The sequence below is a fragment of the Scyliorhinus torazame genome, chromosome 4 (genome assembly GCF_047496885.1).
Source record: "Scyliorhinus torazame isolate Kashiwa2021f chromosome 4, sScyTor2.1, whole genome shotgun sequence".
Taxonomy (NCBI): domain Eukaryota; kingdom Metazoa; phylum Chordata; class Chondrichthyes; order Carcharhiniformes; family Scyliorhinidae; genus Scyliorhinus; species Scyliorhinus torazame.
Genome location: NC_092710.1, coordinates 259,035,815 through 259,048,384, shown reverse-complemented (window position 1 = coordinate 259,048,384; position 12,570 = coordinate 259,035,815). Strand labels below are relative to the sequence as shown.

General features: G+C 54.9%; 1 protein-coding gene across 1 annotated transcript in view; it reads left to right on the top strand.

Annotated features, from left to right (window-relative positions):
• Positions 1-5,325: 5,325 nt before the first annotated feature.
• The window catches only part of pex7 (peroxisomal biogenesis factor 7), a 138,855-nt gene continuing 131,610 nt past the window's right edge, over positions 5,326-12,570 (top strand). The window contains exon 1 of the mRNA XM_072499668.1: positions 5,326-5,701. Within this exon, the coding sequence (XP_072355769.1) occupies positions 5,578-5,701 (124 nt within the window). The 5' untranslated portion in view covers positions 5,326-5,577. The remainder of the gene's footprint in view (positions 5,702-12,570) is intronic.

The window sequence follows — 12,570 nt, the reverse complement described above, 5'->3', positions numbered from 1 at the left end:
CCTGAAGTCGTGAAGCTCTCAGATCTCACATCTCGGACCGTCATCAAGGCCTGTAAGGAGACGTTCTCCAGGCATGGTATTCCACTCACTGTCATGAGTGACAATGGCCCGTGCTTCAGCAGCCATGAATGGTCTCGGTTTGCCCAGTTGTATCAGTTCAAACATGTCACTTCCAGCCTACACTATCCGCAAACGGAAAAGTTGAGAAAGGGGTGCACATAGTGAAGCAGCTCATCTGCAAGGTTGCAGATTCTGCGTCTGACATTCATCTTGCGCTGATTGCGTACAGGCCGACCCCACTGTCCACTGGCATGTCGCCGGCTCAACTCCTGATGAACAGGGATCTGCGAACGACACTTCCAGCCATACACGTGCCCAAGCTGGATCACCTCCCGGTGCTGCAGAAGGTGCAGCAACTCCAAGACCGGCAAAAACAGGGCTATGATGCTCATGCCACCGATTTGCCCATGTTATCCCCGTCAGACACTGTTCGGGTCAAGATCCTTGATGGAGGCTGGTCAGCTCCAGCTGTCGTTGTTCGACAGGCTGCTCCCCGCTCGTATGTTATGCGTCTGGCTGATGGTTCTGTTGTGCGACGAAACAGACGGGCACTGCGCAAAGTTGCCTACCCGCAACCACATTCTTCTGTTTCCTTCTGTTTTGCCACCGCCTGATACCTCGACTCACGAGACCACCAGTCAGGCTTCAATCCCGCCCATCAAGGCGGTCGACCAGGATCAGACACAAGCCAGAGAGACTGGACTTACGAACATTTGTTCTGTTTGCTATGTTCTGTGTTCTCACATTAGATAGCTGTTTTCACATGACAGATGTTCACACCCACTGCATGTATATATGTTAATATTGGCCTGTTCTTGTAAATACGTTCACATGTCATCCAAACATTAAAAATGGGGAGATGTCATGATATGCAGAAACACACAGAATGATATACAGACAAGCAGCTAATGGACACAGAGTAGGACATGACCAATAAGCAGGCAGGACAGTCAAGGGTGGGATCTGACTACAAAAGACACGAGGCACTCACACTCCGCCCCTTTCCACTGATGAACATCTCGTCAGTCAAGGGTGTTGTTACAATCTCACATCCCCACCACGTGGCTAAGAGCTAGTCTGGTTCAGTCAGACAGAGTAACCACACTTCAGTTAGCAGAGAGTCGAACTCACAGAGAACTGTGCTAATTGTGCTATTAGTTCAATAAATCAGATTGAACTAACTTCAAGGTCTGGAGTATCTTTCTGATTTAAGCTGCATCCAGTTGCAGCCAGTGTTATACCAGTGTGCCTAACAGGACAATTGGGAGTGGGCCTCGGTAGAGTGCTCTTTTGGAGGATTTGTGCAGACTCGATGTGCTGAATAGTCTCCTGTACTGATTCTATTAAGAGGAAGTAAACGGGACATCAGAGAGAAAAACCTTTATCACACAGCGAGTGGTTAAGCCCTGAAATGCTTTGCCCGAAACTGTGGTAGAGGCAGGTTCAAAGCATTGAAAAGGGAATTAGACTGTTAACTGAAAAGGGGAAAATGTGCAGTTACAGACAAGGAAGAATGGCACCAAGAGAATTGTTCACTGGAGAGAAGGCGCAGACACGACAGTTCGAAATGCCTCATTTTGACAACAGATCACCAGCATGTTTAGTTTATTAAAATAAATCCACCCGCCAAGTATAATAATTGACCGTGCAGGTTGTAGTTCTCCAGGGTTTAATTAAATAGATGAGTAATAGATGCGAAGCAGCAGTAAGTTTAGAGAAATGGCTTACAGTACGGCTAAAAGTAGTAAACGGAGGGGTCCGAGATGTCTGGAGGCGGTACTGCGGAATGCAGCGTAGAGGGAGCTGGGGAGACGGAGAGGCCGGGGCTGGGGAGACGGAGAGGCCGGGGCTGGGGAGACGGAGAGGCCGGGGCTGGGGAGACGGAGAGGCCGGGGCTGGGGAGACGGAGAGGCCGGGGCTGGGGAGACGGAGAGAGGCCGGGGCTGGGGAGACGGAGAGAGGCCGGGGCTGGGGAGACGGAGAGAGGCCGGGGCTGGGGAGACGGAGAGAGGCCGGGGCTGGGGAGACGGAGAGAGGCCGGGGCTGGGGAGACTGAGAGAGGCCGGGGCTGAGGAGACTGAGAGAGGCCGGGGCTGGGGAGACTGAGAGAGGCCGGGGCTGGGGAGACTGAGAGAGGCCGGGGCTGGGGAGACTGAGAGAGGCCGGGGCTGGGGAGACGGAGAGGTCGGGACTGGGGAGACAGAGAGGCCGGGGCTGGGGAGACGGAGAGGCCGGGGCTGGGGAGACGGAGAGGCCGGGGCTGGGGAGACTGAGAGAGGCCGGGGCCGGGGAGACGGAGAGGCCGGGGCCGGGGAGACGGAGAGGCCGGGGCCGGGGAGACGGAGAGGCCGGGGCCGGGGAGACGGAGAGGCCGGGGCCGGGGAGACGGAGAGGCCGGGGCCGGGGAGACGGAGAGGCCGGGGCCGGGGAGACGGAGAGAGGCCGGGGCCGGGGAGACTGAGAGGCCGGGGCCGGGGAGACTGAGAGGCCGGGGCTGGGGAGACTGAGAGAGGCCGGAGACGGAGAGGCCGGGGCCGGGGAGACGGAGAGGCCGGGGCCGGGGAGACAGAGAGAGGCCGGGGCCGGGGAGACAGAGAGGCCGGGGCTGGGGAGACTGAGAGAGGCCGGGGCCGGGGAGACGGAGAGGCCGGGGCCGGGGAGACGGAGAGGCCGGGGCCGGGGAGACGGAGAGGCCGGGGCCGGGGAGACGGAGAGGCCGGGGCCGGGGAGACGGAGAGAGGCCGGGGCCGGGGAGACTGAGAGGCCGGGGCCGGGGAGACTGAGAGGCCGGGGCTGGGGAGACTGAGAGAGGCCGGGGCCGGGGAGACGGAGAGGCCGGGGCCGGGGAGACAGAGAGAGGCCGGGGCCGGGGAGACAGAGAGGCCGGGGCCGGGGAGACGGAGAGGCCGGGGCCGGGGAGACTGAGAGAGGCCGGGGCCGGGGAGACGGAGAGGCCGGGGCCGGGGAGACTGAGAGAGGCCGGGGCCGGGGAGACTGAGAGAGGCCGGGGCCGGGGAGACGGAGAGAGGCCGAGGCTGGGGAGACGGAGAGAGGCCGGGGCCGGGGAGACGGAGAGGCCGGGGCCGGGGAGACTGAGAGAGGCCGGGGCCGGGGAGACTGAGAGAGGCCGGGGCTGGGGAGACGGAGAGAGGCCGGGGCCGGGGAGACTGAGAGAGGCCGGGGCCGGGGAGACTGAGAGAGGCCGGGGCCGGGGAGACTGAGAGAGGCCGGGGCCGGGGAGACGGAGAGGCCGGGGCTGGGGAGACGGAGAGAGGCCGGGGCCGGGGAGACAGAGAGGCCGGGGCCGGGGAGACTGAGAGAGGCCGGGGCCGGGGAGACGGAGAGGCCGGGGCTGGGGAGACGGAGAGAGGCCGGGGCCGGGGAGACAGAGAGAGGCCGGGGCCGGGGAGACGGAGAGAGGCCGGGGCCGGGGAGACGGAGAGAGGCCGGGGCCGGGGAGACTGAGAGAGGCCGGGGCTGGGGAGACGGAGAGAGGCCGGGGCTGGGGAGACTGAGAGGCCGGGGCTGGGGAGACGGAGAGAGGCCGGGGCTGGGGAGACGGAGAGAGGCCGGGGCTGGGGAGACTGAGAGAGGCCGGGGCCGGGGAGACTGAGAGAGGCCGGGGCCGGGGAGACTGAGAGAGGCCGGGGAGACTGAGAGAGGCCGGGGCTGGGGAGACTGAGAGAGGCCGGGGCCGGGGAGACGGAGAGAGGCCGGGGCCGGGGAGACGGAGAGAGGCCGGGGCCGGGGAGACGGAGAGAGGCCGGGGCCGGGGAGACTGAGAGAGGCCGGGGCCGGGGAGACGGAGAGAGGCCGGGGCCGGGGAGACGGAGAGAGGCCGGGGCCGGGGAGACGGAGAGGCCGGGGCCGGGGAGACTGAGAGAGGCCGGGGCCGGGGAGACGGAGAGAGGCCGGGGCCGGGGAGACGGAGAGAGGCCGGGGCCGGGGAGACGGAGAGAGGCCGGGGCCGGGGAGACGGAGAGGCCGGGGCCGGGGAGACTGAGAGAGGCCGGGGCCGGGGAGACGGAGAGAGGCCGGGGCCGGGGAGACGGAGAGAGGCCGGGGCCGGGGAGACGGAGAGAGGCCGGGGCCGGGGAGACGGAGAGAGGCCGGGGCCGGGGAGACGGAGAGAGGCCGGGGCCGGGGAGACGGAGAGAGGCCGGGGCTGGGGAGACTGAGAGAGGCCGGGGCCGGGGAGACTGAGAGAGGCCGGGGCCGGGGAGACTGAGAGAGGCCGGGGAGACTGAGAGAGGCCGGGGCCGGGGAGACTGAGAGAGGCCGGGGCCGGGGAGACTGAGAGAGGCCGGGGAGACTGAGAGAGGCCGGGGCCGGGGAGACGGAGAGAGGCCGGGGCCGGGGAGACGGAGAGAGGCCGGGGCCGGGGAGACTGAGAGAGGCCGGGGCCGGGGAGACGGAGAGAGGCCGGGGCCGGGGAGACGGAGAGAGGCCGGGGCCGGGGAGACTGAGAGAGGCCGGGGCCGGGGAGACGGAGAGAGGCCGGGGCCGGGGAGACTGAGAGAGGCCGGGGCCGGGGAGACGGAGAGAGGCCGGGGCCGGGGAGACGGAGAGAGGCCGGGGCCGGGGAGACGGAGAGAGGCCGGGGCCGGGGAGACGGAGAGAGGCCGGGGCTGGGGAGACGGAGAGAGGCCGGGGCCGGGGAGACGGAGAGAGGCCGGGGCCGGGGAGACTGAGAGAGGCCGGGGCTGGGGAGACGGAGAGAGGCCGGGGCCGGGGAGACAGAGAGAGGCCGGGGCTGGGGAGACGGAGAGAGGCCGGGGCCGGGGAGACGGAGAGAGGCCGGGGCCGGGGAGACGGAGAGAGGCCGGGGCACTGTAATGAAATACATAGAAAGTGAAATGCAGAAGTAGACCAGTCCACCTAACCCACCACAGCAGCAGAGGGGTGTGGTGCGATGTGGTCAATAAAGAACATTTTAAATAACAAAGGGGATCCAACACTTGAGGCACGAGGGAGGCGGGGGGGGGGGCAAAGCTGGTTAAAAATAAACACTCGTTTCCTCTCCAACATGACTTCTTTAGGAATCTGGAAGAAATCACTTCGACGCGAAACGTTAACGCGGTGTCGGTTCCGCGAAATATTTCCAACATCTGCAGTATTTTGCTTTTATTTTTATGCTGGTTAAGTCTCGCTGACTTTTACTTTACTTTTTTTGCTTACGAATAAACGACCTTGCTGGAGCAAAATCTGAACGAGCTGTTCCGCTTGCAGCAATTAGTCAGCCGGCACCATCCGGTTTTCTTTTTGCAAAGGCAACCCGAACAACCGCGTTCCACCCGCGCGCCCCGGGCTCGCGTTCCACCCGCGCGCCGCTCGCGGGCCCCGGGCTCGCGTTCCACCCGCGCGCCGCTCGCGGGCCCCGGGCTCGCGTTCCACCCGCGCCCCGGTTCCACGGCATTTCCGGGTTCGCACGGCCTCAGGAGCACAGCGGTGCAGCCTCCTCCCCTTCCGCGGGTTAAGGCGTTGACTTTCCACTCTGGATGTTATTTGATTGTAAGAATGGTGGACAGCGCCTTGGTTAAAACCTTCCGGGTGCCTGCACGGCACGGCTACGCCGTAGAGGTCTCTCCTTTTTTCCCCTCCAGACTGGCCTGCGCTACCTCCCAGTATTATGGAATAGCAGGTACCGTGCTGGGCACCGAACGGTTCGTTCGTGTCTTAAATTCTGTATCACTATCAGGGAAATGTTGGAAGCAGTCACGCAATTCAGTGAGGCAAGCATATAATAACAGATTGCATTTTCAAACCAAGAGAACCAGGTATCAAGTCAGGTGGAATGGCGTTTGACAGGCCAGTGCACATGGAATAATAATAATGCATTGCTGATGAAAACACGTTTGAACCTTTACATAACACACGGTGACCAATTAACTGTCGCGGATAGATTTAAGGGACACTCAGGCATTGGGGAGCAAGAGACAATTTATTTAAAAGGACGGCTGGGCACCCTGCCAGTTATTAAGGACGAAAATAGTGCACTTTGAACCACATTCCATTTGACTAATACAGTCGGTGCAGACTCGATGGGCCAAATGGCCTCTTTCTGCACTGTCGGGATTCTATGATAAGCTGCATCACTAACTCGGCTTCACCTCATTGGCAACGTGGTTATGTGAATTTCTTAATTAAATTGAGAGAAATACACTGGTATATCTGTTTCAATAAAACAGAACATGCAAACAGTGCTGAGGGAGGCCATTCGGCCCGTCGAGTCTGCACTTGCACCCTAGCCCTGTAACCCAATAACCCCTCCTAACCTTTTTGGACACTAAGGGCAATTTAGCATGTCCAATCCACCTAACCTGCACTTCTTTGGACTGGGAGGAAACCCACGCAGACACGGGGAGAACGTGCACAGACACGTTCGCACAGACATTGACCCAGCGGGGAATCGAACCTGGGACACTGGCACTGTGAAGCCACAGTGCTACCGTGCTGCCCTAAGTTAGACTCAAAAATATTTGGATTTGGATTTTGTTTATTGTTACATGTACCGAGATACAGTGAAAAGTATTTTTCTGCGAGCAGCTCATTAAGTACATGAAAATAAAATAAATACATAATAGGGCAACACAATGAAATGAAATGAATGAATGAAAATTGCTTATTGTCACAAGTAGGCTTCAATGAACAAGGTACACAATGTAACGACATAAAATCCAGCATTGGGTAAAGCATTAGGGGCAGCACGGTAGCCTTGTGGATAGCACAATTGCGTCACAGCTCCAGGGTCCCAGGTTCGATTCCGGCTTGGGTCACTGTCTGTGTGGAGTCTGCACATCCTCCCTGTGTGTGCGTGGGTTTCCTCCGGGTGCTCCGGTTTCCTCCCACAGTCCAAAGATGTGCGCGTTAGGTGGATTGGCCATGCTAAATTGCCCTTAGTGTCCAAAATTGGCCTTAGTGTTGGGTGGGGCTACTGGGTTATGGGGATAGGGCGGAGGTGTTGACCTTGGGTAGGGTGCTCTTTCCAAGAGCCGGTGCAGACTCGATGGGCCGAATGGCCTCCTTCTGCTCTGTAAGTTCTATGATACAGGGGTGTAGTGTTAATCTGGTCAGAGAGTCGTTTAGGAGTCTGGTAACAGCTGGGAAGAAGCTGTTTTTGAATCTGTTGGAGCATGTTCTCAGACTTTTGTATTTTGCCCGATGGGTGAGGTTGGAAGGGAGACTAACCCGGCTGGGAAGGGTCTTTGATTATGCTGCCCGCTTTCCCCAGGTAGCGGGAGGTGTAGATGGAGTCAATGGATGGGAGGCAGGTTCGTGTGATGGATTGGTCTGTGTTTATGACTCTCAAGTTCCTTGCTTATTGAAGTTTATTGGAGCTTCGTCCAGTGTATTACTTGCGGTCCAGGTGCTGATGGTGGGACATTGTTAGTGGCACATGACTGCAATGGGACAATGGATATGTCAACCTGGAATATATATTCATATAATAATTAGTTCCACGTGCTTTATGCAGAATATAACTGTATAAAATCTTTATAAAATGTTGCTATATCACTGCAATTGCTGCAGTAATGAACTTTTTTCTAAACTAAAGGGTTGTGTCCTTGGCCCAACAATCTTCATCTGCTTCATCAATGACCTCCCTTCATCATAAGGCCAGAAGTGGGGATGTTCACTGATGATTGCACACATGTTCAGAACCATTCGCAACTCCTCAGATACTGAAGCAGTCTTTACCTATATTCAACAAGGCCTGTACAACATTCAGACTTGGACAAATGTGTGGCAAGTAACATTCACGCCACAGAAGTGCCAGGCTATGACCATCTCCACCAAGAGAGGTTCTACTCATATGACTCATATGACATTCAATGACATGACCACCATTGAATCCCCCAGCATCCTGGGGGTTACCACTGAACTGGACCAGCCATATTAATACTGTTGTTACAAGAGCAGGTCAGAGGATGGGAATTCTGCAGATAGTACTCATCTGCTGATTCCACAAACTTGCACAAGTCAGTAGTGTAATTGAATACTCTCCACTTGCCTGGATGAGTGCAGCACCAACAACACTCAAGAAGCTCAACACCATCCAGAAAAGCAGCCCGCTTGATTTACACTCCACCAAGCATCTTCAACATTTACTCCCTCTATTAACTGTACACAGTGGCAGCAGTGTCTACCATCATACAAGATGCACTGCAGTAACTCGCCAAGGCTCCTTGGAGAGCATCTTCCAGACCCGCAACCTCTCCCACCGAGAAGAACAAGGGCAGCAGATGCATGGGGACACCACCATCTGCAAGTTCCCCATCAACCATCAAGCCTTTCACCATCCTGACTTGGAACTATGTCAGCATTCCTTCACTGTCGCTGTGCCAGAATCCTGGATCACCCTTCCTAGCAGCACTGTGGGTGTACCTGCATCGCATGACCTTCAGCTGTTCAAAAAGGTGTCTCACCACGAATGAAAAGACTGTGTCTCTCGTGGCTGTGTCTAATTTGTTGCACTAATTTGTTGCACTATGTCAACTAATTTGCCAGTTGATTGGAGGAGTTCCTGAAGCTCGACCTACAGGGTGCCTGATCATTTTATTCCAGTTTCTTCTGGAATTCTTAATTTCTCTCCCTATATTCTTGGTTTTTTTTGGATAACAGCAATAACATGAGCAGATCAGAGGACCTCATGGTGGATCTGCTCCTGGGGCTGGTAAAATCTGATTTGAAACATCAGCCGAGAAAGCCTCTCCACCTTTTTGCCTGTGCTTCAATCACTAGTATAGATTCGTATGACGATGAAGCCTTTTGTAAACCGTGGCCACGGCAGAATAGCAACTGTCTTTACTGACTGGAGTGTCATTTAATCTTACCCGGCATGCATTTTTAATTGATTTTTGTTTTATTAATGATGCACTAGCAGATGTTCTCTTCCTAAATCCATTGTTGTTGCTATTCACCAGAAAAACAAAGAATGTGAGGAGAGAAATGAAGCCAACAATTCAGTGGCAGTCCCCTTTAGCTAATTAAATAAGTGCTGAATTGTGTGGAATTACGGAATGGAGTTTTGTCTGGACTGTGTGGCCATTATAAGGACTGGCTGAGATACTGATTTGAGGCCATTACACTTCAGGCCCCCAGTGAACTTTGAAAGAGTCTTCAGTGGGGACACACTAATAGTTGACATGATAGTCTGCTAGGAGCTAAGCTGGAAGGGAGGAAGTGCAAAGTGTGTGCTGCAGAAACAAAAGAGGCAAAATACAACCATGCAGAATGGAATGAGAAGGAAAGAATTTCTATGAGTTGAGGCCATAAGGCAGAGCTGCTAGAAAGGAGATTCTGGGCCCTTGTGCTGAAAACCAAACCTGTCTAGGCAGGTGAGATTGGATGGAACATTCAAGTTGCCTCAATTCACCTCGCGGAGTCGGGTGAGCATAGAGTTTATTTTCTGAATGGCTATGATTTAAGTATGGATGCAACACCAAAATATCCGGGTGACTGATGATTCTGTTGGGTCCCATTCCATCCCATTACCATTTAGCAATCTTGGTTATCTTCATAGCTAATGCTTATTTCTCTCTGAACCATTTTGTATTAAAGCTGGGTGCACATGGGTGGAAGCTTAGGAGGAATGGCTGAGCAGGTATGGCTACATCCTTGGTTGAGAAAAGTGAATGATCCCTCTTGGTTTGATGTCTAAATTGTTCCTGCCATGCAGCTGTAAAAAAAGATACCAGTCGGCAGTCTTATTTCTTTTTTTGAAAAAGATTTTTTGAGTTTTCACATTTTGGGAACAATTAAACGTATAAAAAACAACATCGACAAAATAAAAATCACACTAAATAAAACAAATCCCCAACCCCCCCCCCCCCCCTCCCCCCCCAAACAGTTGGCGGCAACCAGCTCCCCAAATTGCAATACAAACAAACCCCATCTCATGTGGAACCGCTCACTTGCCCCCCTGAGAGCAAATTTCACCTTCTCCAAGTGCAAGAATTCTATTAGATCCCCCAGCCACATCGAGGAACAGGGTGGGGAAGCTTACCTCCACCCCAACAGGACCCTCCTGTTGAGCGGTCAACGTGGCGAAGGCTAAATCATCTGCCACCCTCTCCTTTCTGTAACTCCGGCAAGTCCGACACCCCGAATATGGCCCCCAGGGCATTGGGCTCAACGTCCACATATAAAATTGCTGACATGGTGCTGAAGAATGACCCCCAAAAGCTCTCCAACCTCACACAGGACCAGATCATATGTACGTGATTAGTTGGGCCCCTCCACACAGCTCACAAATATCCTCCATCCCCTCAAACAACCGGCTCACCTTCAACTTCGTCAGGTGCGCTCTGTGCACCACATTTAGCTGTATCAATCTTAGCCTCGCACATGGGGTTGAGGCATTCACCCTTCCCAACACCTCACACTACAGTCCCTCCTCCAGTGCCATCCCCAGCTCCTCTTCCCACTTGGCCTCCACAGGTGTCCGATCCTCCTCCAAAATCCTCCCATAAATTGCCGAGACAACTCCCCCCTCCAACATCATCACTGACAACACCCCCTCCAGCAACGAGGAGGCCGGTGCAACCAGAAAGTTCACAAAATCCTACACCTGCATGTACCTGAAACACATAAGAGATCATTGTGCAAAATTGAAGTGCATGGGATTGGGGGAAGTGTATTGAGGTGGATAGAAAACTTTTTGGCAGAGAGGAAACAAAGAGTAGGAATTAATGTGTCCTTTTCAAATTGGCAGGCAGTAACCAATGGGGTGCCCCAGGGATCGGTGCTGGGACCCCAGCTATTCACAATATATATCAATGATTTGGATGAAGGAACAAAATGTAACATCTCAAAGTTTGCAGATGATACCAAGTTGGATGGGAGGGTGAACTGTGACGAGGATGCAGGGATCCTACAACATGATCTGGACAGGTTTGGCGAGTGGGCAAATCAATGGCAGATGCAGTATAATTTGGATAAGTGTGAGGTTATTCACTTTGGAAGCAAAAACAGGAAGGCAGATTACTACCTGATTGGTTGTAAATTGGGAGAGCAGAGTGGGCAGAGGGACCTGGGTGTCCTTGTGCACCATTCGCTGAAGGTAAGCATGCAGGTGCATCAGGCGGTAAAGAAGGCTAATGGTATGTTGGCCTTCATTGCGAGAGGTTTTAAGTATAGAAACAGGCATGTGTTGCTGCAATTGTACAGGACCTTGGTGAGGCCACACCTGGAGTATTGTGTGCAGTTTTGGTCTCCTCTGAGGAAGGATTATCATAGAATTTACTGTGCAGAAGGAGGCCATTCGGCCCATCGAGTCTGCACCGGCTCTTGGAAAGTGCACCCTACCCAAGGTCAACACCTCCACCCTATCCCCATAACCCAGTAACCCCACCCAACACTAAGGGCAATTTTGGACACTAAGGGAAATTTATCATGGCCAATCCACCTAACCTGCACATCTTTGGACTGTGGGAGGAAACCGGAGCACCCGGAGGAAACCCACGCACACACGGGGAGGATGTGCAGACTCCGCACAGACAGTGACCCAAGCCGGAATCGAACCTGGGACCCTGGAGCTGTGAAGCAATTGTGCTATCCACAATGCTACCGTGCTGCCCCTCGAGGATGTGCAGCGAAGGTTCATCAGACTGATTCCAGGGATGGCGGGACTGTCATGTGAGGAGAGATTGACTCGGTTAGGATTGTTCTCGCTGGAGTTCAGAAGAATGAGGGGGGATCGCATAGAGACTTATAAAATTCTAACAGGACCAGACAGGGTAGATGCAGGGAAGATGTTACCAATGATGGGTGTGTCCAGAACCAGGGGTCACAGTCTGAGGATTCAGGGTAAACCATTTTGGACAGAGATGAGAGACATTTCTTCACACAAAGAGTGGTGAGCCTGTGGAATTCATTACCACAGGAAGTAGTTGGTGCTAAAACTTTGAATATATTCAAGAGGCGGCTGGATATAGCACTTGGGGAGAATGGGATCAAAGGTTATGGGGAGAAAGCAGGATTAGGCTATTGAGTTGGATGATCAGCCATGATCGTGATGAATGGCGGAGCAGGCTCGAAGGACCAAAAGTCGCCTCCTGCTCCTATCTTCTATGTATGAAACCCTCCCCTCGCGGCACCCAAACTTTGCCCTCAACTGAAAGTGCTGCTGAAACTGTCTCAATATTTTCAGCATGTCCACTACCACCGGACTCCTCGAATACCTCCCTGGGGGCAAATGGAAGCGGCGCTGTTGCCAACGCCTGCAACCCTGACCCCTTCCAAAAGGCTGCCTCCATCTTCACCCACAAAGCCTCCGCCCCCCCCAACACCAGCCCAGCACCTTTTCCGCGTTCACCGCCCAGTAATATTATAACACGTTCGGAAGGGCCAAGCCCCCTCTACTGTTGCCCTCTCTGGAGCGCTGACCTAATCCTTGCTACCTTCATTTCCCACACAAACAACAAAATCAGTTTCTCCATCCCCGATAAAAACTGTTTTAGGCAAAAAGACCAGCAGGCACTGAAACAAGGATAAAAACCATGGCAAAAT